Raw genomic sequence first — 26905 nt, 5'->3', positions numbered from 1 at the left:
TAAGTCACTCATTTCATTACAGTCACTTCAGTAAAAACAACCACTTGCCACTAATGCCTGCCACTCTACACAGTCACGGTCCTGTACTGAGAAACACACGAGTATTTTCTACAGCTTTAAAATGCGTTTTACATTATGAGTGGAATCATTCGGTTGATGTTTACAGGTTAGCATTAATCATCACATCACTGTCACAACCGAAACAGGGATGCAGGCAGGCGGAAGGGTGCACATAGTTGCACACAGCGTGAGTCAAACACGGTGTGTCAAATCCAGACGAGGTAGGAAATGAGCAGCAAAATGTTTATGCTGTTTACTCTACTAGCCATTTCTAAAGGTTGTCGCGCTTTTCTTTTTTTTTTTTTCAAACCCAACTCTATTCTGAAAATCTATTTGTCTGCCTAGACAGGGAAAGCATCTGGTGAATTGGGGGAACCAGCTGTCACCGTGGTAGAACAAGTCAGCTTGCTGTCGTGGTTCGAAGGCATCTAACATGTCTAACTTCCCTCATAAGAGTCATGGAGACAAACCAACAAACAGCACTGCAAGTTTGTCCAACAACCCAGACACAGCTGGAAGGCAACCAGGTGTGTTTTATAGATAATTACTGCATGCCATCACAGGTCTTGATGTTCATAAACTAGCCTTCATGAACAGGTCAGAAATCTGTCTCTACCTCCAAGCTGCAGCCACTTTAGCACTTAAACCCAACCAGCTTCTATCACACATAGATTTTTTAAGAATTGGACATGAATTTTAAGTACAGCTGGTCTAATCAATAGCTGAAATCTTCATCAGCACAGAAACTAAACTTGCCGGACAGCAGCCAGAAGGCCTGTGCTATTTCATAGATAAATATCAGCCGTTCTCATAGGAGAGCATGTTGTTTACACACTCTGGCTGGGAAACAGAGAACGCTAATGTTCAAACCTGCCTCAATGAGGGATATTCTGTAGCTGAACCATCCCAAAGCTGATGTTCTTCACAGAGTGCATAAATTAGATTAGGACTATCTCAGAGGGCAGCTGAGAATACATAAATCAATATACATGTATCAGACATATTGCATTCTCTTTAAAGAAGGATGAATGTCAGAAGCGTGATCGTCTTCTGCTAACAACATTATCTGAAAATCTGCATCAAGACATAAAACGCAGTACAAGGAAGGTATGAAAAGTCAGGACTTTATATTAACTCACTCCTGATTAGTTATCTGTAAATGGCAAGATCGAAATAACATGTCCATTATACATGTCCTTTTTGCTCATATTACATATTCTGTAGGGATGCATGATATATATCGGACTGATACATTTCCTGATATTGGGAAATTAAATGTGCGCTATGTTTTGGGGAAGAATATCATCAGAAGAGAAAGAATTGACTGATTTTATAATGCCTAACAGACAAAATAAACAAACTCTTTGTTTACTTGATTAAAAAAAAAAAAAAATGAATAAAACAACTGACCTTAGAGGACTCTGATTATATTTGGTGGACTCTGCCACCTTTCTAGCTTCACACTGTGTTCTGCGGACCTTATTTTCCACTGAGAACAGCTTGTTTATTCAGTTCTGGAGAGTTCAAATTCCTTCCCCAAAACAACAGAAAGCCCCTTTAATATTATCGCCACTATATTAAAATTAAACTAAATTGCTTCCATTGATTTAACAAGTGCAGCATTTACAAACACCAACACAGCAGGCAGCTGTTGGTACCTTGAGAGTTGGTTTGCGATCCGCCAATAAACACAGAAATTATCTCTTTTTTTACCATTTTAGAGGAACACAACATTGGTTATCTTATCGATATTGTCCAGAAAAGCTGGCAATTATCAGTTATTGGTATTGGCTGAAAAAAGAAATCATATTGTGCATGCCTAATATTTTGGTCTGGTGCCATTGACTGTTTCCAAAGATACATAAACACATCGTTTTGCAGGTCCTCACAAACCTCTCTTGTCTTTTGAACTGGATTTAAAAAGTAATAATTCTTCCTAAGGTCCATAAATAGCAGCCACATCTCACAATGAGACGAGGATTAAACTCTTCGTCTATCTGGAATCCTATGACAGATAAAAGTATAAAATGTAAATGGTTTCAGTCAGAAACATTTTTGTCACATTTTACTATTATGAAGAATATATCTGAAAATGGCATAATGACTTCTTTCAGAGCAGCTTTGGCACCTAATCAGAAAGTCATCTCACGCTGGGCGGGTCAAACAATAAAACCCACAGTGGATTACAGAGAGCAGAGCAGCAGGTTTAACACTGCTGATCAGTCTGACCTCTTCAAATCGAACATTCCTTTGCACATTACCATAGCATTACCTTTGCCCTACCTATACCTTTACCTGCTGCATATCACACTGAGGTTGTGCGTATGTCTATAAATGTCTACATTTAAATAATTGTACGCATACCTTCCTGGTAGTACAGTCAGCTTCTCTTTTATTTTTTTCCTTTAGTGCTGCTTTTATATACTGTGCATGCAGCATGAGGGAGCTGTAACTGCATTTCACTGTACAGTCCTGTATTGTGGGATTGAAATGAAGCTGAACTTTGAACCTTGGGAGGCAATGCTAAGGCATTCACAGTGATTATAACTGAGTTATGATTGATTTATAGTTCAGTGTCATAGCTTAGCCATGTAGATACTGTGCGCTTCCTCAAAAATGCTACATGTCAGGACCAAAGCGGCTACAGAGACACCACACTCAGAAGACAGGAGCTGTGACTGGTCGGCTTGGGTCGCTTGTGTTGTTTTAAATGTCCGGGGAGACTGCAGTGAAGACAGCATTAAGCAAGTTGAACAAAGTGTCTCTAATCTGTTGCTTTTTAGTAACGCACAACTAAGAAAGGCCATCTGCAATGCAATCGCTGTGATCATTGCTCTGCAAGAATGTAAACACAGCAGCTTCCTATTCTTGGTGAAATGAGGTGTTAGAGAACTTACACTAAAGTAGCTCCAGGTACATGCAGCCTGACATTGCTCCATATCATAAAGTGAGGAAACCATGTAAACTCTTACTTTGACACATTTAGCTAAGGCATGATGGAGCTACATCAGTCTAATGTGCTGGTGGTATTTCAAATTAAACACTGAACTGTGCTTCTGCATTTCTGTATGTCCATGTCCAAGGGCACAAATAGTATGGTCAGATCAAGAGAGATGCACTAAATTCTGATCAAACCGTCAAAACTAGGCCGTGCTGCTGAACTATAAACTAAGATTCTGTCACTACACAGCCTATTTCTTACCTACGATGTTTTGTTTTCTTCAGAAACATATTTTAGCATACTATTTAGCTCCAATAGAGAAAAAGTGTGAATCGGAAGTGGCAGCCATATTGTTTCTGTATTGTGAAAACGGGCTCATCAAAAACTGATGCTTTTGGATTTTAAGGACGGGTCGGCCGCCCTTCCAAGGTGTCTTTATTTGACGAGTTGGGAAAGATACTTGAAAATAAACTTCAATTGCAAATAGCACCTTTAAGCACTGGAAATAGCATTTTAATGTGTGGGGCTGTTGGGTTTAAACAGATCATTAGATAGGTCAAAGCCTTCAAAGCTGAGACCAGCTGATGATCGGCTGATCAAGATGGCATAAATGACTTGATGCTCTTGCCTTGATTTACACTATTACGTTTAATGTCTTCACATCCAAGCCCTTAGTATCAAATATTAGATCACATTTGACTCATAACAGAACTACTGATGAATATGAACAAGACGTCAGTTGTACTGAAAGCCGTACTGTATTGTATGAAAGTAGGAAAGTAGGAAAGTAGGAGTAGTAGAAACTTTTATGGTCACTGGCCTCGAATACCAATGGTCAGTAGGTGCTTTCTTCCAGCAGAGAATAAAAGATATGATTTGATTTGATTTGATGGCTGATTGTACAGTACAACGTTAAAACAATGTTTGGGTTGTGGTGGTTAATCATTCCTAAGTTTTCTGATAACATCCTTTGATCTCCACGAAAAAAAACCAAGATCTCAGCCTTGGGTGTAAAATCTGTCAACATGCAGCTTTGGAGTGCCTATTACAAAAACGGGCCATAAAACAACTTGATTGGCGATAGTGCGAAAAATCACAGCTTGCGTTTCGAAAGAGTTTTGCTGTTAACTGTAATTTGGGAGAGCCATTTCGAACGCTTTGAAATAAGAACAGCATTTTCATGACGTACCAGATGCCACCAGATAACGCTCGTGGGACCACCGCTGTGCCATTTGGTCTGGCTCAAAGCGGCTTAGCAGAGTCAAGGCTCATACGAGTGGCATCTGTGAGTTCGCATCATGTCCTCCAACATTAGGCGGATAATTGGCAGCCACCCTGGTTGATGCCAATATCTTGTTTTTAACCGCCATACGGCTGTGAGTCCGCTGGGAACCTCTCTTCACCGCCTGTTTTCACTAATAAGCATGTGCTGTTGGAGTATATTTACAGCCCTCAGAACTTCTGTTTATCGCTCAGCCAAGTTTAAAGCGTTTAGCAATATAGGAATGTACTTTCATGACAATACGACATCAGGGATTCCACACTGTTTAGACCCATTAGCGAGAAATATGTTCATTGTAGACTGTCAAGAAAGACCTTACTTGAGTAAAACCGGCAATGGCAATGTCTTTATATTGGAAAGAAATGGCGACTGTGATTCTGTCATGCAGTTCTTGAAACCTACAAAAGAAATGTCAAGATTTATGTCCTTTATGTGCTCTTTTCCTACCGGGCATCGCATGGACCAGGTCGCCACACAGCACCATGAACTTTGGCCTGGGTCTGAGCTGGTTTATGGCCTCCACAGCCTGCTTGGTGAGCTCCACCTCCTCGGCCCATTCCTCCCCTCCGCCATCACAGTCGCCGTCCCTCCAAGCCTTCATAAGCCCCAGCTGGGGGTCTGCGGCCTGGATGAAGCAAAATGGTCCCCTCCAGTCGCGCTCTGCATCTGAAACGAGACGTAAGAATGGACTCAGCGGTTGTGTCGACCGAGACCGGCACCAGATATTAGCAAGACCAAAGTACTTTGTCTAAAGCTGCTTTACATGTCATAAAGTCCAACTACATTTGCTGATCATACTGACAAGATCATAAAAATGTAGCCCCCAAATCCACCGTTTTCTTCACGTTTCCAGAGCATTTTAAAATTCTTCAGGTCTCATCATGGTTTCTATGACTGTTAATTCTACTCTTTTGCAATCTCATCAACTTCAATTCCGGCCATGACAGACAGCTGCTTTCAGCAAAACCCACTGTACATGAAGAGAGCCAAAAAGATAGTGAATGTTAGATTTATGCTGCTTTCATGTGTTGTCAGAATAATCAAAAAATGTTGTTCCTGAAAATGTGGAAAGTGCTGCCTAAAGTCAGAATTATTTATTAACTCAGCAAAAATGTTGGTACACAACTTCCTGACTTTAATGCAACATTTGCAGAAACATGGTAGATGGACGTAAATTTATGGTTGAAGGTTAGAAATGTTCTATTTATTCACGTATTGCATATCTATCTATATTTGTATCATGCTATTGTCAATGTTAGTTGCTGTCCACATAGAGTGACATAGTTAGTAAAGGTATTCACTAGCATTAACCCTGATAAGTCAGATAAGCAAAATTGTTCTGGTTTTAGGGAATAAACTGGTGCAGCCACAGGTCTGCAACAAAATCACTTATAAAGCTCCTAGAGCTGGACTTAAACATTTTACTATTTGAATATTTGTTTGTTGTTCAGGTATTCAGCTTTCAATTTTGGGATTTTTAAAATTTCTGTCTGCTAAATGTAGGCTATAAATAGAGGGGAACTGCAAAAAAAACTGTCAATATGTCACAAAAAGTGCATACTGGTAGATAAAACCTTGTGTTACAAAACTCCTCAGGATTACAAACATGTATAAACACACAATACCTTTTGAAAAAAGGCTTTCTATTCAATAGCAAATAACGATACAAAGAACAATACTGGGTGGCTGTGGCTCAGGGCTAGAGCCAGAGTCTTGTTATCGGAAGGTTGCTGGTCCTGGGGCAAGATACTGAACAACAAACTGCTCCTGATGTGCTGGGAGGCACCTTGCATGGCAGCTCTGTCGTCAGTGTATGAATGTATGTATGAATTACTACAAGTCGCTTTGGACAAAAGCGTCCACTAAATGCCCTAAATGTAAATGTACTGTAGAATAGCAGAATCTTAAAAAAAAACCTAATGCATTGATTTAAGCAGCATTCTGTCATCCATTTAAGTCGAGAACAGTGTAATGCTCGGCATTGCACTTCACAGGTCAAGTTCAGCATACCCCCATACCTTTCGATTATTTGCTGCTGATTACAACGGAAGATCCAGAGCTCTAAAAATGGTGTTTGGGACATACCTAAAAGCTTCAAACTTTAGCCAGCTATCAACGTGTTGTTTTAGCGGTCAAAGCAATCATATACAACACGTCTTCTTCGTATCAGCCACGTTGTTCAGACATTGGGACATTAAAAAATCCTGACCTAACCAAAGTCGGAAGAACGACTTCTCCACTTGGGAAATGGGACCATCCAAGGAGTGCTTGGATCACATCAAGTGGTGATTTGTTAGAAATTGAAACAAAGTCAGTAACACAGACTATCTTGATAGGGGCAATTTTGCATGGCAAATGATAAGCCGACACTGCCTTTAATGCGTTTCGTTTTCTCTTGAGTGTCACTAATTGAATATGCATAAAACCAGGTACTTTGGCTCCAATTTAAATGTGTCACACACAAAAAAAAAACAAAAACCCACAGCTTTCGCTAACAGTCGACCTTTTTGATATATATCTGCCGGGCATTCACTTCACATTCTGGCAGCATGTGAACATTTTCGTTTCAGTATGTTTAGGTCACGGGGAAGCCTGCACGGAACACTGCACATAATAGTAAGCAGAAACATAAAAGCTTTGGGGATTAGGTGTCATCCCGGTATTAGTCATTCAGCAGTGTACAGCCTGCTGTGAAAGCCTCATGTAGGAGCCTTATATTCATTCTTAGAAATGAATGAGCACAGCTGAAAGTGCTGCGACGAGGATTTAGGACTGGAAATTGAGGATCCGTGGGGGACAAATGTAATGTATAGCCTTTTGTCAGGGCTGTGCATGCTCACTCCATGAGTAACCAATGCTAAATAATTAACAAACAGCTACACATTGGAGCATAAATGATCAACAAGTGTTTTACATAATCCTGATATTACGTAAGAGAAGGGCCTTGCAATCTAATCACTTTCCATTATTCATTAACAACACCAACTGGTTTTCCATGTAAAGGACGGAAGCGGACACTCAGCACCGCTTGGCTGATGGTTGTGACGAGGTCAGTACGTGTGAAACACAGAAGAAAGCCCGGCTACGTGATATGGAAATGGAGTCCCCTTGTTGCCCACGAATGGACAGATGCGGAGAGCAGGTGTAAACAACAGCTTTCTGCCCCACTCGTTCAGTATCCGGAGGATGTGGAAGCAGAACTGTAGTTCTGCACTCCTTGTCATCGTGGAGAGTCTGCATCTGCATGCTGCACATATTCCCCTCACTCACACTCGCAGCGGGCGGCTACTAGCTGCTCGGCATCCTCAGTGTTTAACATGCTCTCCATGTAGCGCTCTCCCAAATGAGTTTATAATAATTCAGTCCTCCAGAGAAATGCAGAGCAAAGATAGGAAAAGACAGAATGACAAAGAGTGCGTCGCTCCTGGGAAACAGACGAGTAAAAGCTTAACAATGATCTTCCCGTGGTAATTGACATTTATGAAGCCATGAGGGGGGGAGCATATTCTACTTGTATTATCATCATCATCAACATCATCTCCTCAATCAAATTACTGCAGAATGCCTTCAGTCCAAAGTAGCCTGGCCTTAATCTTAACACAGTGAGGTCCGCTGATGATTTTTGAATTTCAACAGCTGCCGTGAACAGTGCAGTGTATAGTTAATACTCCTGCTGTGACATTAACTGTACTTGAGAGCATGCAGACTGGATTTGTCTTTTAAATAGAGATGCAATGATAAATCCGTTAATTATCAGCCATCAGTAAACGCACATTAAACACAGCAGAGCTGGCTTGCTCTGGAGGAGAGTTGGTACAGAACCAGACATTCTAGAGGAAAAAAACACCTGGGGTCACATTAGCTTCTGCTCTGATCGGAATCTGTTAGCCAACTGGCAGAGCTAAGATATTACTTTTTAACTTTCTTGGATAAAAGGCGGATTTAGTTTGAATTGTTTTTAGACCCTTTAATGCACAATTCTTGCATAGTATACCTTTAATTGCCAACTCATTTGATAATTGATTAATCAGTACGAGTATTTTTTTTCGAGAGTCCGTTTCTGATTCATGTTCTTTAATCCTTTAACTCTTTATATATTCTAGTTTCTTTACTTCTCTATGCCAGTAAACTGATTACCTTTGTGTTATAGACAGAACAAGACACTTTAGGACATCATCTTTGGCTATGCTGCCATATTTCTCAGCATTTTCTCATATTTAATAGACCAAACAACTTAATATTTAACTACATTTATCATAATCTTTAGTCGCAGCCCCACTTTTAAACTTTCACCAGCACATTTTGAGCTCTTGCAGCTCAGCAGAACCGTCTCTTAACTCAGCCTCAGCTTCAGAGAGTTTGCATAGGGGAATCATTACCTGACAATAGACAGCACAGTAAGCAGGTAACCCGCGCTTCCTCACAAAGGAATGCTTTCAAATCACACGAGCAAGCGAGTGTGCACATAAACACATATACATAGACCATGCAAATGTGCATGCATCAGTTATTAGTCTTCTCCTTTCCGTGTGCCCCAAAAAAACAGACACAATCTATGATAAAGATTTCATGAAGCCGCACACATCCTGCAAGCTTTTGGCAACACCAAGCATACTTTATAGTACAATGTCTCTCTCTGGAGTCAGATGTGTGAACCATTTCACAGGCAAAATGAAAAGGAAGTTTTAAAAAAGAAGTACACAAGGACTCGCAGACGGCAGCAAAGCTCCCATGACAGGAGATAAGAGGCAGCAGCCTTGTGCGGCTCCGCTGGTCGAACACAACTTCAAACATAAATTGCACAGATTTCTCAGGTGGCAGGCGGTGCGCTCTAAACAAAATTAATCATCATTTGAGATGAAAGCACATGGTGTGTGTGTGTGTGTGTGTGTGTGCTTGCTTTTATAGCAAATAATACAATCCTTAACATTTCAATTTTCTCCCTCCTGAGTCCCCTTACACTAGCTGGTCTCCTACAGTAGCTGCTGAGCAACTGAGCCAACATGACAGGTAGAAATCAATGAACACATGACTGAGCATGTTAGTGTGATTACTTTCTTAAGGTTTTAATCCTGGAAAATCTCGATGGCAGGGCTGAACTACGCACACATTTGAGATAAAACATTTTAAACTAATGTAATCTTCTTCAATAACAAAACAAAAAACATGAAAAACTCCAAGCTGTGCTGCAGCTTCCCTTAAAAAGGCAGAAATCCAGAGTTGCTGAATAGAGAACCTCGGGATTCAAAGTCACATTAGAGGACCAAACAAGAGAAAGTTTGAATTATTAAGTATGTCAACTCACAGAAAATTACCAGCAACTGTCACATAAAATACGGTCTCTAACTACAGCACTTATAAACAGTTTTGCTGCACCAACTTGGTTCACTAACGCTGTTAAAACAGAGCGCAGAAACACACATACAAGGTTAGTGTAAACACAAGCTAGCAGGCTAGCTAACTAGCCTTGGTTGACAACAGTGCTGTGATTATAAGAGAGCTGCTCAAAAGCTGTCAAGAGTTAAGTCTGCTCTGTCTGTCCATTAAACCGCAGCTAGCAACAGCAACTTGTGTCAAACAGCATTCACAGCCAAGTTAAATGGGGCGTTAGCGCGTGCATTAGCCTGTAAGTTAGCTAACCGGCGGGGGGGATAAAGAGGCTAACAGCTACCTTCACTCAGTCCGCTGAATGTCCGATGTTTAGCCCTGAGAAAGATGTCCTCGCTCTCAGCCATAAGATCCAGCTGTTAAAGAGTTGTGCCGAGCGAGCTGCTGTGGGACTTGTTCGCCTGTCAGCGAGCCTCCGGACGGGTTTGTTGTGAAGCTGTTTGGGTGGCCCCAGCTGTCAGTCGGTGATTATCGGTGGTCGACTACACAGCCTGTCTGCGTGTGTGTGTGTGCGTGTGCGTGTGACTTCAGCTGCAGCGGCCCCCAGTGTGGCTGCAACACACAGCTGTCAGGTGGAAAGGAAAACTAAAAATGTCTAAGTAATGATGTCCACCACAAGCATCCAGAACAGCCTCACTGCTCTCCTACAGAGATCCTGTAACTCTGCAGGGAGAATTAACAGTAATCTTCAACAGGATATCACCTGTCTGCAGGCTACAGGCTTGTATTAAAGGTGCAGTATGTAGTTTGGGAGAAGACGTTTTAATCAGCATACATTCTTCAATGACTTATTTAATTTTATTTAAGCAAACAAAGTGACCTTAAAGGACAACACAGTTTCATACCGTTTTACTTTGTTTATATGAGGTGGATCCCTGCCACCTTTCTAGCATCTAACAGTGTTATTTATTCAGTTTGTTTTTGTTTTACCTCATTATTATTGTAAATATTTCATTTCTGAGTTGTTGTTTTTTTTTCTAAGAATTTCTTCTGCAAAACTTCACAGTGCTTCTTTAAAACAGTAGTCTAAACGTTTAAGGCTGTATCAAGGGTTAAAATGTTTGGGTGAAACTTTTCCACCATTTGGATGTTTATGTTCTTAGATCAAAAAAGATAAGATCCATATACAGATACGTTATGCCTACATGGAAGTTCCATCTGTAATGGAAAAACTGACTTGTTTCTTTGGTGCTGCATTGAAAAGAAAAGTCTGTAATAGTGCTTTTATTTAAACTTTAGTTTCCCATAGAATTTTCATTTATAGCTGCATTTTGGTTAAAGCTGGCGATAGAGAGGTGGTAGGGGACTGCTGACAGCAAAATGGACAGGAAGTTTGCTAATACTACAGCAAGCTTTAACTAAATGTACAGTATACATTGTGTTAAACCAGAAAGATCTGTAGAAAAGCATAATGGCAACCCTGCTGCCAGTTGTTTTCTTTAAAATGAAGAAAATACATATATGTACTGTATATCACTATTACAGTAACATACTGTAAAACAGATTGCCATAGGAGAACTGCAGAAGTATCTGTAACATAATGGTCTTTACTGTTAATTTACAGCATAAACATGAGTGATTCCAGTAACACTTTATAATGACTGTCGTTAACAAATGGTCAATTTACAGTTAATTAAAGGTGCACTTTAGTAAAGACATTTTAATGAGAGGAGAGAGATCTTCATTGAATATTCTATGCCTAAACATACTAAATAAACAAACTCTTTGTTTGCATGACTGAAGAAACAGAATGAACACACCAACCTTAAAGGACAACACAGTTTCATACTGTTTTACTTTGTTTATATGTGGCGGACCCTGCCACCTTCCTAGGTTCAAACAGTGTTCTGGGGACCTTATTTTCCTCTGAGAACAGCTTGTTTATTCACTTATGTCTGTATTATTACCTCATTTATATTGTGAAAATTAACATTTTGAGTTTCAATTTCTTCTTCACAACTACATAGTGCACCTTTAAACTTTTAGTTAATAGTTTTTTTCACGGTCAACGGATAATGACATGCTTTATAAATCATTTATTAGCAGTTGTTTATTGCAAAGTTGCAACCGGTGTTTATAATAATTTGTAAATGGTTGATAAATACAGTGCAGCTCACCTGTAAACATTATTTGGATGGTCAACCCAACTTAATTATTCCCAGTTATCATTCATGTAGAATTTACAGGCACCCAAACAACAGCGACTAGACTTTTTCATTGGTTGCAACTGAGGCTGTGGCCCTTTTCTTTTACATGCGCTGTGATTTAAACGAAAAAAAAAACAAAACATTTGCACCTTTAATTATTTGGCATTTTATGTAAAAAGAAAGAAAAAGAAAACCCTGGGAGTGCTGCGATCGCCCACAGCTTCATGTTCAACACAAAGAGAGCGACCTCGGAGAGCGGCTGTAAAATCAAACTTCAACGATCCATCCAGCCTGATTAGAGAAAACTGTCTCCTGCCTCCTCTCATATTTTTCTAATACTTGAATGAGTTCAAATAACCTCGAAGGTCTCCGGGGCGGTCTGATTCTTTTCTCACCACAGGATTAATCAACTTTGTGTCGCAGGTTTATGTAAGTAAGCTTCGCAGGTGGGAAATGATGTGACTTCTTTAAAATGTTTTTCAGCTCGGTTCAGCTCAACTCAGGCAGTTAATTCGTTTTTTTTTTTTCTTTCTCGTACGGCACCTGTTTGACAAAAAAACAAATACACCTCGAAGAACTTTCGCGAAATACAAAACTTACTCCTGTACAAAGTGTTATGCTGACACCGTTGAAACTTTTTTTTTTTTTTTTTTGTAAAGGTGATTTTAAAGGCGGGAAAAGACGGTTTCCTTTGTTGTGCATGAACAAACCAAACAAACAATCTCTCTTTGTTTGTTTTCATAAACAATCTGACCTTAAAGGACAACACAGTTTCATGAGAACAGCTTGTTTATTCTAGTTATGGAAAACATGTTTGTGTTATTAACTCATTAATATTGTTATTATTTAAAAAAAAAAAAAAGCCCACACACAGTGGCCCTTTAAGGAAGAGCCGGTTCTCTGTCTGGACACAGTGTGTGGATGAGGCTCTCCACTGTCTCAGCTGAAGTAAACCTGGTTCGAGCACGTGTTGGTTGTTTTGGGGGGTTAACTCGTCTTATTATTTGCTCGTGTCTTTCAGTTGGAACACGTTTAAAGTGTAGTCATGAGCGCTACTGCTTTTTGGTTTTCTGGAAAGTTCCCAAGGATGTAGCGGGCATCACGTCCCGGGGCCACATCTTTGGTGAAGGGCTCTTTCTCCTAAATCCACCCCCCACCCTCCACCCCCTGCTTTCAGAAGCTCTGCCAGCCGCTGCCGATTGTAGCACATTAAGCCACTTGTGATTTTCAGGATTTTTCTAAAACAATGGCAACCTACCGCTGAAAATGCATAAAGTGGAAGAATAAATGGGGGGAATTCTCCCACGCCTTTCCTCGACGGCAAAACAGAATAGTGATGTGCGTATACCGGAGCTTTTATCAGAATATTTCACAATAAAGGCTCTCTCTCTCTGTCTGTCTGTCTTCCTCTCGCCCTCTCTCTCTCTCTCTCTCTCTCATCTCAGCCCTCACACCGTCTCTCTCCCTCCCCATGGTTCTCCTCCTCCTCCTCCTCCTCTCCTTGTCTTGCGCACCAGGCTCTCCCAACCTCGCCTCCTCTCTTCTCCTCGCTCACTGCGCTCTCGTCCTCGGCGCGGCTTGTGTCTCTGCCTACTCCCCGTGCGTAAGAGCGCACCGATGGATGTATGTAAGGCGATGCACGCCCGCAGAAACGCCAAACCCGAGCCTGCGGACGCCTTCGTGAGGAGACAGATGCGCAAGGCAGAGAGCGCGTTGGAGAGCTGTTGGTTCGATTAAAGTCGTTTTTTTAAAATTTAATTTAATTTTTTATTCTGCGCGTTTATGTTTTTCTTTCTTTTTTTTTTTTAAATTATCATTATTTATTTATTTATTTCGATTATGAAATGCTGATAAAGATGTTCATCCGCGCGGATGACGGTGCGTTGCTGTTTGGATGTGCGTCCCTGGACTTTTCAGCGTATCATGACCGCGCGCCTTCCCCCCTCTCTCCAAGTCTGTTCGTTTCTGCGTGAAGTTGCCCGGCGGAGAGGAGAGCACGATGAGAGGGAAATACTTTCTCCTCGGCTTCTTGTTGCTCAAACTTATGGCCCTGGTGTGCAAGGCTGACGGGGAGCCGGGACTGCTCGGGGGCTTCGTCATGATCGCCACCTCCAACGGCTCCCGGGAGGAGGAGAGCGTGTCCGAGGAGACCCCGCACACGGAGGACAAGTGCCGGGGTTACTACGACGTGATGGGCCAGTGGGACCCGCCGTTCATCTGCAAGACGGGCAATTATCTGTACTGCTGCGGCACCTGTGGCTTCCGCTTCTGCTGCTCCTACAAGCACTCGCGGCTGGACCAGAGCACCTGTAAAAATTACGACACCCCGGTGTGGATGAAGACCGGGCAGACACCCTACAAAAAAATGAACAAGCTGCACGACAGCACCAAAGACAAGACGAACTTAATCGTCTACATCATATGTGGAGTAGTGGCCATCATGGCTCTTGTGGGGATTTTCACCAAACTGGGGCTGGAGAAGGCGCACCGGCCTCAGAGGGAGAACATGTCCAGGTGAGTGTCTCTCAGCGCGCATGTTTACAAAGAGACTCGCAGTAGTAGCCCCCCCCCCCCCCCCTTCCGCGCACGCACAGACCTGGAGCGCGTCTCCCTCCTTTCCTTTCCAAACATCACTTAAACGCATCAGGCGCATTCGATTCCAAACCAACGTCAACTCTTCCCTCCACTCTCCACTGTACCACATTTCACGCGAGCCGTACTCTCCTCCCTGTCATCAGGCGGGGGCGGCTGCTTTCTCACACTGCGCCCCATTGTGCTCCATTGTGCGTCTGTCTGAGTGCAGACCGGAGAGTACCCCCCCCCCCCCCAACGCACACACACACACACCTTCACAGTGTAATCTAATGGGCAGCATAACAGTACAAAATGGAAACAAAAATCTTCCTCCATTCATCTGGGAATCCTGCTCTCTTCCACTCAGCTGCGCCTTTCCACTTTATTATTTTTTTTTTCACGAAAAGAAGGCTGTGCAGCAGTGCAGCCCGAGTGAATAATCAAATTAAACCATGTTGTGCACAGTTCCTCACCCATCTCCCCGCCTCTCCCACCCACCCCTCTCCTCTGTGTCTGTCCAACAGGGCCGTCGCCAGCGTGCTGCAGGGCGGGTGTCCAGGTGAGCAGTATCGGGGGGAGGAGGCCCTTGGGATGCATTCCCAGCATTTTGTTTCCAGGGCCACAAACCTCCGTGAGTTTAAGTTTCTGTTGTTTCTTTTTTTGTTGTCGTTTTGTTTTGTTCTCACGTTCTGGGAGCTTTCGGTGTGTAACTTCGAGCCGCACACGGAGGCGCGGGTGTGTCGGAGAAAAAAACAAAAGAGGTCGAAATGTGCACAGGTCATCTGGAGCGATGATGTGAGCGTGTGTGTGTGTGTGTCTGTGAGTTTGGGGATCAGACTCAGCTGGACTGGCTGATGGCGCGTACAGTCAGGAAAAATTCCTCGGAGATACAGTGCAAGCCGAGGGGGAGCGCACACACACATCCCTGCAGGCGCGTTCCTATTTTGTTTCAAATGACAGCGCTGGGTTTTTTTTGTGTGTGTGTGTGTGTGTGTGTTGTTGTTGTTTTATCTCGCAGCGGCCAGAGATCCATCCATTTCATAACACGCTCGAAAAAAGAGAGAAAGATCTGCCTGCCTTTTCAGCCGCTTTTCAAATCCGAGCGTTATTCACTGCTTTATTTTGGTTCGTGCCCACATGATATAATGAGAGAGAGAAAAGGGGAAGTGGGAGTGTGTGAGTCGGTGAGGAAGTGGTGCTGGTGGTGGTGGTGGTAGTGAGTTTTTGTGTGTGTAGGGGGATTTGGGGGGGCTGGGAGTTTGAAGGGTGGTGTTGGTGAGCGTATGAATGCCATCTATTTCTGTTGCGTCCCGTGGGCTGCTACACGGCACCGAGCTTCTTTGTGTTTTTAACAGCAGAAGATCAAACGGATGAATCGCACATGAAAACACGCGCTCGGAGATGTACGGACCAGAGCGTACAGTACACACGCACACACACACACACACTCACAGACATTGCGAACACATGGAGTACGCAGCATTCAGATTCCCCTCAAAGTTGCATCACCGGCTTCTGCACCAACACAGAGCTGATCCAGGAGCAGACTGCAATCACACTCCGCAGGCGAAAACCTCCGTGCATCTCGCCTTTGTCAAGTTTTGCACTCCGACTTTTAGAATGAGGGAAAACGTTTGCCATTCGGATGAGACTGTTTCTTTGTATCAGTCCAATGCAAATACAGTGGCGTCGTGAATTGTCGTTCCTATCGGCGCCTTGCTTCTTGGGTAAAGGCATACGAAGCAGGGTTTTATCGGTTGCTGTTTGGAGACATCATTCAAAGTTGATTGTTCCTTCTCACTCCGTGGTTGTCAAAGTTTGACAATTTCTTGTTGGCGAGCTACCGACCCAAGTCGATATCTGATGGCCTGGGAATGAGACTTGAAGGGAAATTCCTGTATTTCTAAACCCTGGCCCTGTGTTAACATGCCTCAGCCGGCTGCAATGTAATCCTTTGGGGCAACTGTGACTATCAAAGTTACGTCCGACAGGCTGAGGTTGTAACTGTAAGTGTCTGACAACATTACAAAAATGCTTCCTACAGAGAGGGACCTTTTTTTGGTAAATGATAAGATTCTGGAACACAGGTCTCCCTCGTGGAGAAGTCTCTGTTGCAGAAAGACAACAGTGAAAAGAGTTGGAGAGAGGAGTTTGGAGTTCACTTCTAGAAACTGCTAGCAAGAATTTACTTCCAGTCGTGGCCGGATAGAAAACTGATTTTTGATCAGATCTCCAACAACTGTCACAAGTTCCCACAAGATTTCAGAGCAAGAATTCACTTTTAATGTCTCGTATGATTTGAAAAAAAAAGGATTTATCTACGTGGGAATTGTGACCGTAATGTTGTCAATAACAACCTCGGCCTGTCAGCGGCAAAAACAAGCACTTTCAATGGACGTAACTTCGACAGTCGCAGTTGCCCCACAGGATTACACTGAAACAGTGTCACGGCTGCCAGCTGAGGCGATCTACCGGACCGATTCAAAAACTTCTGTTAGTTATGATTCCTTTATACACCAAAACATGAAGATATAGAGCCCAGCCTTAAAAATACCGGAATTCCCCTTAATCAGTCAACTATCTTTCTCCAGATTTGCGCCCAGAAACCTCACAAACACAGTAAAATAATAAGAAGATCAGAAGATGCAGGCAGAGGGCAGGGTCGCTACAGATACGTACACCACAATATCATCCCTACTGGGTCATATGTGATTATCGGGAGATATTATTTTTGAAATAGCCTAATTTTGTTAAAGCACCAATAGCGTTCCCAGGTTACCCCCTTCTTTCCCTCCAGATCTCTTTAGACACTTTTCCCACAGTGAACAGCTGATTTTAAACCATCAATAGTGTGCAGGTGAGAAATTTCTGGGACAGGAACCGACAGGAAGTGCACATGTAAGGAAGTGGTGGTGGTGGTGGTGGTAGGGGGGGTTGAGTAACTACTTGTGTTTGTGAGAATGAGATAAATATGTAATCCTACAACAGCTCCCCTGGCTGACGACCAGGTGACATAACCCTACTCAGCGTGAAGCACTACGCCCACAGACACCATCAACATCATGATGAGAGCACAGCTCATGGTAGGGATGGGGGGGGGGAGGAAAGGTTGCGTTCATTTAAATGCTTTGGTTTCAGATGAGGAGGGGGGTTTCGGTCTCCAACGAACTGCTACCATGAAGAGATGAATTACCCTTTTAGTAGGTGAAGGGGTCTGCTTGAGTCTTTTTTCCTCTCCTCACTGAGGGAGAAAGATGAGATAACGGGGTGGCCTATCACCCGAGTGGCCGCGAGGACACTGCTGTGAAATAGCGATTATTATTTGCAATGTGTAACCTCCTCCGCTGAACCCTCTAATCCCGGAGCTTGTGGGTGATCATGTGGAATGTTATTAACCTCTGTGATCTGGCGAGATCCTTCTTCAACGGCCACCTGATTGGCGAGGGAGACGATTCATCGGGGGCACGGTTGGAGCGGCGAGGCCTTAAATATAGATTTGCACAACGTGGACATGTTATTCTTGTTTCTAAATGACTAGCAGAAGATGAATAGACCGGAAAGGTCAAGATGATTCTTCATCAGGGATGAGGAAGGGAGCGAAGGTATGTGAAGAGGGGTGCAATCGCAATGTAAAGATAAGTAGAGGAAAATCTATTTTTAGTGCAAACCACATATTGATTATAGCTTATGGCCAGATTGCCCCATTGCTGGCATTGAATTAATCTGGTCTGGCAGGTCTCAACTGCCTGTATAGGAGGAGAAAATTCCTCCGGGCCATGTGCTACCGTCAAAGAATGCTATTTGTCTGTAAAGGAGTGATGACCACTTCTACGTTGTCATTTGTATTCCCCCGCAAGCACTTTATTAAATGTATTTGTCGATAGAGACTTAAAGGGGCACTGTGTAGTTATGGAGAAGAATATCAAACTTCAGATTTAATGCTTACAGTATTAATGATGTAATAAATACAAGCTCAAAAACATTTTAGAACTGAATAAACAAGCTGTTCTCGGAGGAAAATAGGTCCCCAGAACACTGTTTGAAGCTAGAAAGGTGGCAGGGTCCGCCATATATAAACAAAGCAAAACAGTATGACATTGTGTTGCCCGTTTTGGGGAAATCAAAAAAGAAAGAATGTCAATAACTTGATCTCATGCCTAGTTAGAAAGGTAGCAGGGTCTGACACATACAAACACAGTAAAAATAGTATGAAATTGTGTTATCCTTTAAGATCAGTTTGTTTATTCAGTTCATTTAGTCAGAAAAAAAGAGGAGAATTTGTTTATTTGGTTTGTTTAGACATAAAAATAATTAATTAATGACTAAAATGTCTTCCCCGAAACTACATAGTGCACCTATAAAGGAGACACATTATGCTCATTTTCAGGTTCATACATTTTTTTGCGGGTTACTACTAGAATAGGTTTACTCAAAAAACACTTCAGTTTTCTCATACAGTCCAGTGCAGCAGGTCTGTATTCCGCCTCTGCCTGAAACACTCTGTTTTAGTTCCTGTCTCTTTAAGGCCCTCCCCCTCCTGAACCTAGTCTATTCTGATTCGTCAGATCACACACACCTGAGCCAGCAGTGCTAAAAACAACAGAGCAGGTTGCTAAACCAATCCTTGAATGGATTAAAGTATGCAACTGTGTGAGGTAGCGTGATGTCACAAAGTCCCAGAATTAACGGTGGGACTACAAACGAGACGTTTCAGGGGCAGTGCTTTCTGTGGGAATGAGGAGCTTCTGTTGGTGGAGACTTTTACCTTTTTAACTTTCTTTTACATGCATAAGAACATATCTCTATATGTATATATTTATTAATATTTCCTTTATGCTGTATATAAAATATATAAGGAAAAAAACACGATAGGCAGAAAACCTATTCCCAATTCTTGCTTTGCTGTGCCTCGATGATTCGTAATCATTACCACATGTGCTACACAAGTGAGAAACACAGCATCAATTAGTAAAACAAAGCCGGAGGTTTGTGTTTGATATGTCTCGGGGCCCCAGTTCATAATCAGCCAGGGGCCCCCGCAGACACTTTGGTTTGCTTTGTGAGCCAGAACCAGCCGGCCCACCGAATCCCGGGTGGAACCGGCTGGCAGACTTTCATGTCATCTCACAAAACACAGGGACTTTTTTTGAATCCTTAAAAGGCTGAAAAATCCTCTGCCTCTTCCTCGCTCGCGGCATCAAAGAGCCGAAGAGACAAAGAAGGGAGGGATGGAGGAAGAGGGGAGAGCGGGAACAGTGGAACGTGGGGAGGCAAAAGATCTCGGCGGCAACACCCAAACTGATGGCAGCCACCACTGCTGCAGCGCCGAAGGACGGGGCTTTGTATCTGTCAAATTCTCTGTATTAAGACCACACTCATGTTTAGATTGGCCTTGAAAACGCCTCCTTCACTCAGGGTGACTTTCGCCACAGCATTCGACACAAGAAGCTGGAAGTCTCGGGACTTCCTTAAGTGTAATTGACGAGCAGCGGCAGCTAATCTCATTGTTGCCACACTCAGTGTAATCTAATGAGGAAGCGACACGTGGAATTTAATTGGAAAACAGTATTTGTCCTTGTGAGTTATTACACTGAACACTTCCTCAAGACAAATATTGTACCTCTCGCTCCTGTAAATGTCATTTCGGGTATTGCGCTAAAGAGCTTTTAGGTGGGCAGCGATGTTAGTTTTATCAAGACAGAAAACACACACGGCTGCACACACACACACACACACACACACACACACACACACACACAGGCTCACACGCGGCACTCTGTATTCACAACTCAATTCACCATTTGCAGGCTTAATTACCTCCCCAGCAGTTATAATCTTTTCCTAAACATTCGGAGATGGGAAGGATGAAATTTTAATAGGTAATTGCTTCTGAGATTGCACAGGCACGAGAAAAAAAAAGGCCCTGTCTGCAAAACACTCTTGCTCCGCCTTGTGACTGTGTGTGTGTACAGGCATCTGTGTGTGTGTGTGTGTGTGTGTGTGTGTGTGTGTGTATGTGTGTGAGAGAGAGAGGGAAGATGTATGGCTGTGCTGGTTCGTGCGCGGCGCAGCCCTGTCAGAAGGAGCTGTGCATATCCTTCGTTAAAAGTAGGTGACTGTGTGACCTTGTCTTCCCAGCTGTCATCTGAGCCTTCAGTGTGTCACATCTGATTGCTGAGTGTCAGAGCGGAAAAGAGGAGCTCCAGCTAGTGAACCTACACACCGCGGCGCAGGCCGTAGAAACAAGCGCAGAGGGGCTGCTGAAAGGGAAAATGACAGAGCTGGGGGTAGTTATCTGTGAGGCGTCACTCCGGCACCGGCACCGTTTGAAGCTCAGCTTCTGTCCTCTTGTTCAAACAGGCAAGAAAATCAGGTGAAGCTGAGGTTCCATCCCCGAGTTTGTCTTTCAGGCTCGCAGCTCGTCGGAGCGACAGTGAAGCTTCTGCTATAAACACAGCTGGTTTTCTTTCATGCAAACCACTGGGGATAATGTTTGTTTTGTTCCCTTGTTTATTGATGTAGTCAACGTTCATACTGTCTATAAGTCACATAATCTAGTAAGAAACCCAGTCATCCTTTTCATACATGTTCTTACAGGAATAGTTTGACATTTTGGGAAGTACGCTCATTCGATTTCTTGCCCAGAGTTGCATGAGAAGATTGATATCCGTGTCATAAAGAGGGCCGCAGCAATGAGTCCTAAAACCTGGTAATACGTTAGCATTTCCAGATCCTTTCTCTCAATGACAATGGGTTTTTTGGTTGGACGCCTGAAATAAGGTTTAGTCTTCAAGACAAAAAATACATCAGTTAATTCCCCTATGGTTGAATTATAAAGTGTTTACATGTCTTAAAAAATATGGTTGCTAACAATCGGCTAAATAAGACTACAGAAGGTAGCCTTAATGTAACCCTAAACCTAACTTTACAACTTACTAAGCAGATGCTTAGTACACCTGTCTCCTCATAACACCTTGCATCAAAGGTGATTTAGTTTTTGTTAGAATAGCACGTCGCTAACAAATGACGCTGCCCTCCCACATTTGCAGCCGCTCAGCGCCACACCAGCTCTTGCGTTGGTTTTACCATTGAGGCGTAAATCAGGGCACAGTAAGCAACAAGCCAACAGACAGTAAGTCAAAGGCTCAGATTGTCAGAAAGTGCAAAAGCGTCGCCTCCTCCTCTCCAGGGCCTCATTCCTGCACCCTCTCCCTGCCTAATTATCTTAATGCGAGACCCCTCAGCAGCCCAGGGACGCCATTGGACTCCTGTTTATTGGGGCTCTGGGGCCGCGCAGCCTGCAAGCATCGACCGACAGCAGACATGCACTCAATTTGGGCACAGAGGGAGACCAGCCAGTGAGGTGTCGACACAGCCTGGGGAGGGAGGGAGACTTGGCCCGGAGACTGGGAGGAGAGAAGAGGCAGAAAGATTTTTGGAAAATGAGATGAGAGAAAAAGAAAAAAAACTTGAGAAGAATGTGTGATTTTTCCTCTTTGCCTCCTTTCCAAAAATCCTAAAGGAAGTAGCAGGCGATCCCCGGCTGCGTCACACTGCTGTTAGTGGGAACATTAGCTTCATTGTGAAAGGTAATGTGAATTGGAACAAGCGCTCATTCTTCGGACGTTTAAAAGGAATCAAACGGTATTCTGGCGGGCGGAGAGAGCGATCTAATGAACGCGGCCCCCATCCTTTTCTGTCCTTTCTGTTTTGCATCACCCGGTGTGTAATTTCCCATCTTGTCACTGTGGTGTTTTAATAAAAGAAGCAATAGGGACAGTGAATATCTTAACTTCTCATCAGCCAGCCCCCCTCCCTCCCCTCCTCGCCCTCCTCACGAATATTAATCAGTTCATTTACTCCCAGGAAGTCACATCTCGCATTTGACAGGTAATTACTTCTGTGACTGCGGCAGTGTTTGCGGGTGTGCGCGCGTCCGAGTCTACGTTACGCTTGGCATAGGCGCGTAGGCACATAGGCGGGTGCATGCGTGTCAAGCTCATGACCTGCGGTGTGCTTCAGAAAAATCCTGAGCGCGTATAATAATACGTCCATCTATCTTCATCTCTTTCGGTCTCATTTACATCTGACTATCTGTGATGATACAGCAGTCGCAGGCAGTCATGGGATAAGCAGACAGACTTCCCATCTGTATGTTTGAACAGGTGGTTATCACCACTGGTTTCTAATTAACTGCTACACTGACTCTCCTTAATCGACTATTGAAATTAATGAGTCAAGCCTTCTGCAAATATTAGGATTATTTTCTGTCACATGAATTCAGCCAAGAATTTAATTATTAAGGGCGATAACTTTAAACACAGTCTTTGAGTCCAGGCTTTTGTTTGCAAGTCTGGCTGTGTTTAAATTTCGAGAGGCACTTGGCTCACTGCATACGTCCTTATATTTGTCATTGCACAAGGGGGGCTGTTGAGAAACAGCTATGTTCCTTTTAGCAGTAACAAGCTCACTGTCTGTCACACAGAGAGCGAAGCAAGCCGAATCTCACAGTGGCATTATAAGTCTATTTAGGCTGTGTTACGCCGTGTGAAATCCTCTGTAATCTGCAGCTATTGTCACACAGTTTCCCATTTATGCACTTTCTAATAGGAGAATGGAGCTCTAATCTTCTGCATTTGCTGACAACAATAGTATATATATTCCTGCCACTTCCCAACAGTGTTCCAGCTGTGTTGTAGCAGTATTCACAGTTGAGGCTCTCATGGAGGATGTCAGTGATTCCCAACCAGGGATACTTGTAGCCCAGTGGGCGCACCTCTGCAGTTGCCAAAGGGTATGTGGAAAGTTTGTGGAGTGAAAAAAACAAAGAAATGAAAAATTCTGACATTACACGACAGTTAGTAGGCTAAGCAAGCAGATGCCTACAGCCTTACAGCTGGTTTAAAGTCATGGCTAAATGGTTGCACTATTAAGCTACAATTAATGGATAAACTGTTGAAATGTTAAACATGTGAAATATTAAGTCAACAAGTAATGGAAAAAATAGTTTAATTAGTTTGCTATAAGTCACAGTTAACAGTTTTGACCCAGTTAGCTGAAAGCAATGAATCCAAAAAGGTCAGCTGAAAGTGATATCCTAGATAAACATTTGAAATTGTTTGCTAACATAATGGATACACTTTTGAAATATTAAACATACAAAGTTAACAAATAATGGGAAAATGGTTGAAAATGGTTTGCTATGAGAAAGCCGAGTTGGCTTAAAGCAACAGATAAATAGCTAAAACAGTAAGCTCAAAGTTAAATCCGAGACAAACATTTAAAATTGTTTGTTAAAAGTAATGGATTAATAGTTGGAATAGTCAAATTAGGTTGAAATGCTCAGCTAAAAGTGACGGAGAGCCCACATAGGCCTAGTTAAAATAGTTAGATAAAATAGCATATACTGTTGATTAAAAGAATCTGTTTAAATATTAGCATAAAGCAGCTAATAGCACAGATAACGGGTAAACAGTTGAAATAGCTAAATTTGATGGAATAACAATTGAAACTTTTAGATAAAGTAGCTTTTAGATAGACGACTGAGACATTTAGCTAATAGCAATGGATGAACAACTGAAAGAGCTAAATGTGATTGATTAATTGTCAAAATAATCAGCTACTAGAAACACAGCTGAAATGCTCAGCTAAATGTGACATATGGCCTGTATAAACCTGGTTGAAATAGTTAAAAGTTATGATGATGATGACTGATGGATAAACAAAATGGCTAAAAGTGATGGATTGATAGCTGAAATAGGTTGTTAGATGTGATGTTAATAGTTAAAAGCAATGAAACAAAGTTAAACGCAGATAAAGTAATAGATATTGATTGATAGTTGAAATAATCAGCTAAAATGATAGAAAAACTGTTGAAACACTTAGTTAAATGTGATGGATAATTAGAGGAAATAGTTAGCTGAAAGTAATGAACAGTTTAAAAGTAGGGTAATGGGTAAATGGTTTAGCGTCTAGCTTCAGCCTACGCCAGTAGCAGTAGACCTAACTTAACAAAAGCCAAACGTAAACATTGACAGTCAATAATATTGTAAATATAGTAACACTAATCACCTTCTAAATAAAGCCTAATAGTGTTAAATAGCCCATAAGGGTATAGTTTAAAGTCACTGCAGATCTGACTCTTTGATTCATATTAGGGGTTCTTGAGTTCATCTGACTGTGATGTGGTATGTCTGAAAAAAGGTGGCGAACCCCTGGAGAACATTTCATCCCATTACACCTACAGCATTACAGGAGCTAAGCTTGTGCTGTCACTTCTCCATGTGTGTGAAAGTCTTGGCTTCAAAAAGTGAACAGTCTGTTTTGGGTGGCACCGGCCAAAGCAACAGATCAATTCTTATGTCCCTAAGGTGCTGGAGGCTCTTTTTTTTTTTTTTTTGCTCTTTCTTATGCATATGCGCACATATGGACACCAAAAGGCACCCACACGTGTACCACCAGCTCCATGTACACACATGTACTGTGTTCCAGGCCTGTGTTTCACACGGCCGGGGGGCAGGCAGCAGATTTGCTTGGCTTGCTGACTGATGCCACCAGCGATGTTAAGTCACAGGCAGCTCATACTGTCCACGCATTTGTGAAACCCCACCATCCCCGTGCACCATCCATGCCACCCCTCCCCACATGCACGCCCATCACCAAGCTCAGGTTGGTGGTCTTGGGAGAGCAAATTCAACCTCTCGCTCTCTCTCTCTCTCTCGCCTGCGGGCGTCAGTATGGTCTGGCTCGCTCATCACCCTGCCCTGAGGAGGTAGGGACACATTGGCAGCCTTCCTGCCACTCACCCTCCCATCCTCGTACTTGCATATGGAGACACACAAACACCGAAACACACAAACTTGTGGACAGGCTTACAGCCCCCGCCCGCACCACCCCCCATCCTGCTGGGCGCTGGCCCATGGATAGGGGACATGTGGCTGGGCGAAATGCGTCACGATGCTGGGCTCTCGCTCCGACAGATCTTGTGCCTGTCTGCCTGCCTGCAAATTATCAGCCTGGAACGGCTCACAAAAACAGGGAAGGAGTTTTGTTTTCACCCTTCTGATTGCAGCAATCGCCCTGCTCCCAGCTCCTCTCAGCTTCTGGCCACTGTTGCCTTTTCTCTTGGCATTTCTTGTCTCCTATGGCAGGAGTCGCTTACAGAATGTGTTACTCTTTCTACTCCTGGTGCTGTTTTTGTTGCGGTTTTTCTAGATGACCTTCTCCACATTTTCTCCTGAGAGAGGAAGAGGTGTTTCTCAGTCTGCAGCCCTTTACAGTATACAAGTACACATAGCAACAGGCCAAGAAAGCGCTGATAAACATGATTAGATTGGGACATCACATGTATTTTGTACTGTGAGATTTGGAACGAGTAGAACCTACAACTGAACAACAAACCTCTTTCTCGGAGGAGATCAGACTGTTTTTTTTTTACAGGCACTTTTCTTTCTGCAAAGGTCAGATGTTGTCTTTATTTATTTTGCTCACATATAACCTGACACTGTTTGTAAAAGCTTCTCACAGCCAGAACCACCTTAGTGTCAAAGGAAAGAGTCAAGGAGAGCACACTGATTGAATATATAAGACATCCACTGAGTGTAAAGAGACTGTGTCTTTCACCTTCACCAGGCAGGGAGACAGCTGTGCTCAACGTGTATTAACAGTTACAATGGATTGCAATGGTGACCCAGTTCCAAACAGGAGAATTAGAGGAATAGCTTGACATTTTTGCAAAATATGCTCATTGCTCTCTTGCCGAGAGTTATGAAAAAATAAATAAAAATAAAATACTTTGATGTCTTCTGTTGAATATGAAACCAAAGCCAGCAGCTGGTAAGCTAAGCTCAACAGAAAGACCGTAAAGAGGGGAAAAAAACAAGAGAAGGACCATAAAAATTAGCACTCCCGGCCAAGAATTAGTCCCAAGTTAGACAAATGAGATATACTTTGTTAATTAGAGAGCTTTACAAATGCTGGCAGGTGGAAAGTTTACTGTCTGTTACCTTCAGACTGAGCTAGGCTAGCTGTTTCCCCTGTATTCAGTCTTTATGCTAAGCTAACCAGCTGGTGGCTGTAGCCTAATATTTAACGTACAGCGTGAGAATGGCATCAATCTTCTCATCACCATAACATGCATAAATATGAGCATCAGTGATATCGGTAAGGTGAGGTGCAGACACAGAGCTAAAAGTATACCTAAAGAAGCATCTTCCCCAGCAACAGTCTGTTTGTCCTGCTGCAGTCTGGCAAAAGATACAGAAGTATCCACTGTTGAACTCCCATATCGTGCATAAATATGAGCATCATTAATATCAGGGAGGTGTCTGCACAGAGCCAAAAAGATACTTAAAGACACGCGTACCCCCGCTGAAGTATGTTCACCTCACTGCAATCGGGCAAGAAATACAGAAGTATCCACTGTTGAACCACCATAACATACATAAATATGAGTATCTGTGATATTGGTAAGGTGAGGAACCCGAACCGACCTTAAAGGAGGCTTAAAGACAC

At 42.9% G+C, this 26905-nt stretch overlaps 2 protein-coding genes across 3 annotated transcripts in view; one reads left to right on the top strand and one right to left on the bottom strand.

Annotated features, from left to right (window-relative positions):
• cpped1 (calcineurin-like phosphoesterase domain containing 1) overlaps window positions 1-10252 on the bottom strand; it is a 36636-nt gene extending 26384 nt beyond the window's left edge. Inside the window, exons 1-2 of the mRNA XM_030401141.1 lie at window positions 9955-10252; window positions 4731-4949 (exon numbers count right to left, since the gene is read on the bottom strand). Of these exons, the coding sequence (XP_030257001.1) occupies window positions 4731-4949; window positions 9955-10018 (283 nt within the window). The 5' untranslated portion in view covers window positions 10019-10252. The remainder of the gene's footprint in view (window positions 1-4730; window positions 4950-9954) is intronic.
• Window positions 10253-13312: 3060 nt separating this feature from the next.
• Window positions 13313-26905, top strand: part of shisa9a (shisa family member 9a) — a 61754-nt gene continuing 48161 nt past the window's right edge. Inside the window, exons 1-2 of one of the 2 annotated variants that reach the window (XM_030399995.1) lie at window positions 13313-14332; window positions 14917-14951. In XM_030399995.1, the coding sequence (XP_030255855.1) occupies window positions 13818-14332; window positions 14917-14951 (550 nt within the window). In that variant the 5' untranslated portion in view covers window positions 13313-13817. Of the gene's footprint in view, window positions 14333-14916; window positions 15024-26905 lie in introns of both variants that reach the window. The other variant, XM_030399994.1, reaches the window with a different exon arrangement.

The sequence above is a fragment of the Sparus aurata genome, chromosome 20 (assembly GCF_900880675.1).
Source record: "Sparus aurata chromosome 20, fSpaAur1.1, whole genome shotgun sequence".
NCBI classification, from domain to species: Eukaryota; Metazoa; Chordata; class Actinopteri; order Spariformes; family Sparidae; genus Sparus; species Sparus aurata.
This window is presented reverse-complemented; position numbering and strand designations above follow the sequence as displayed.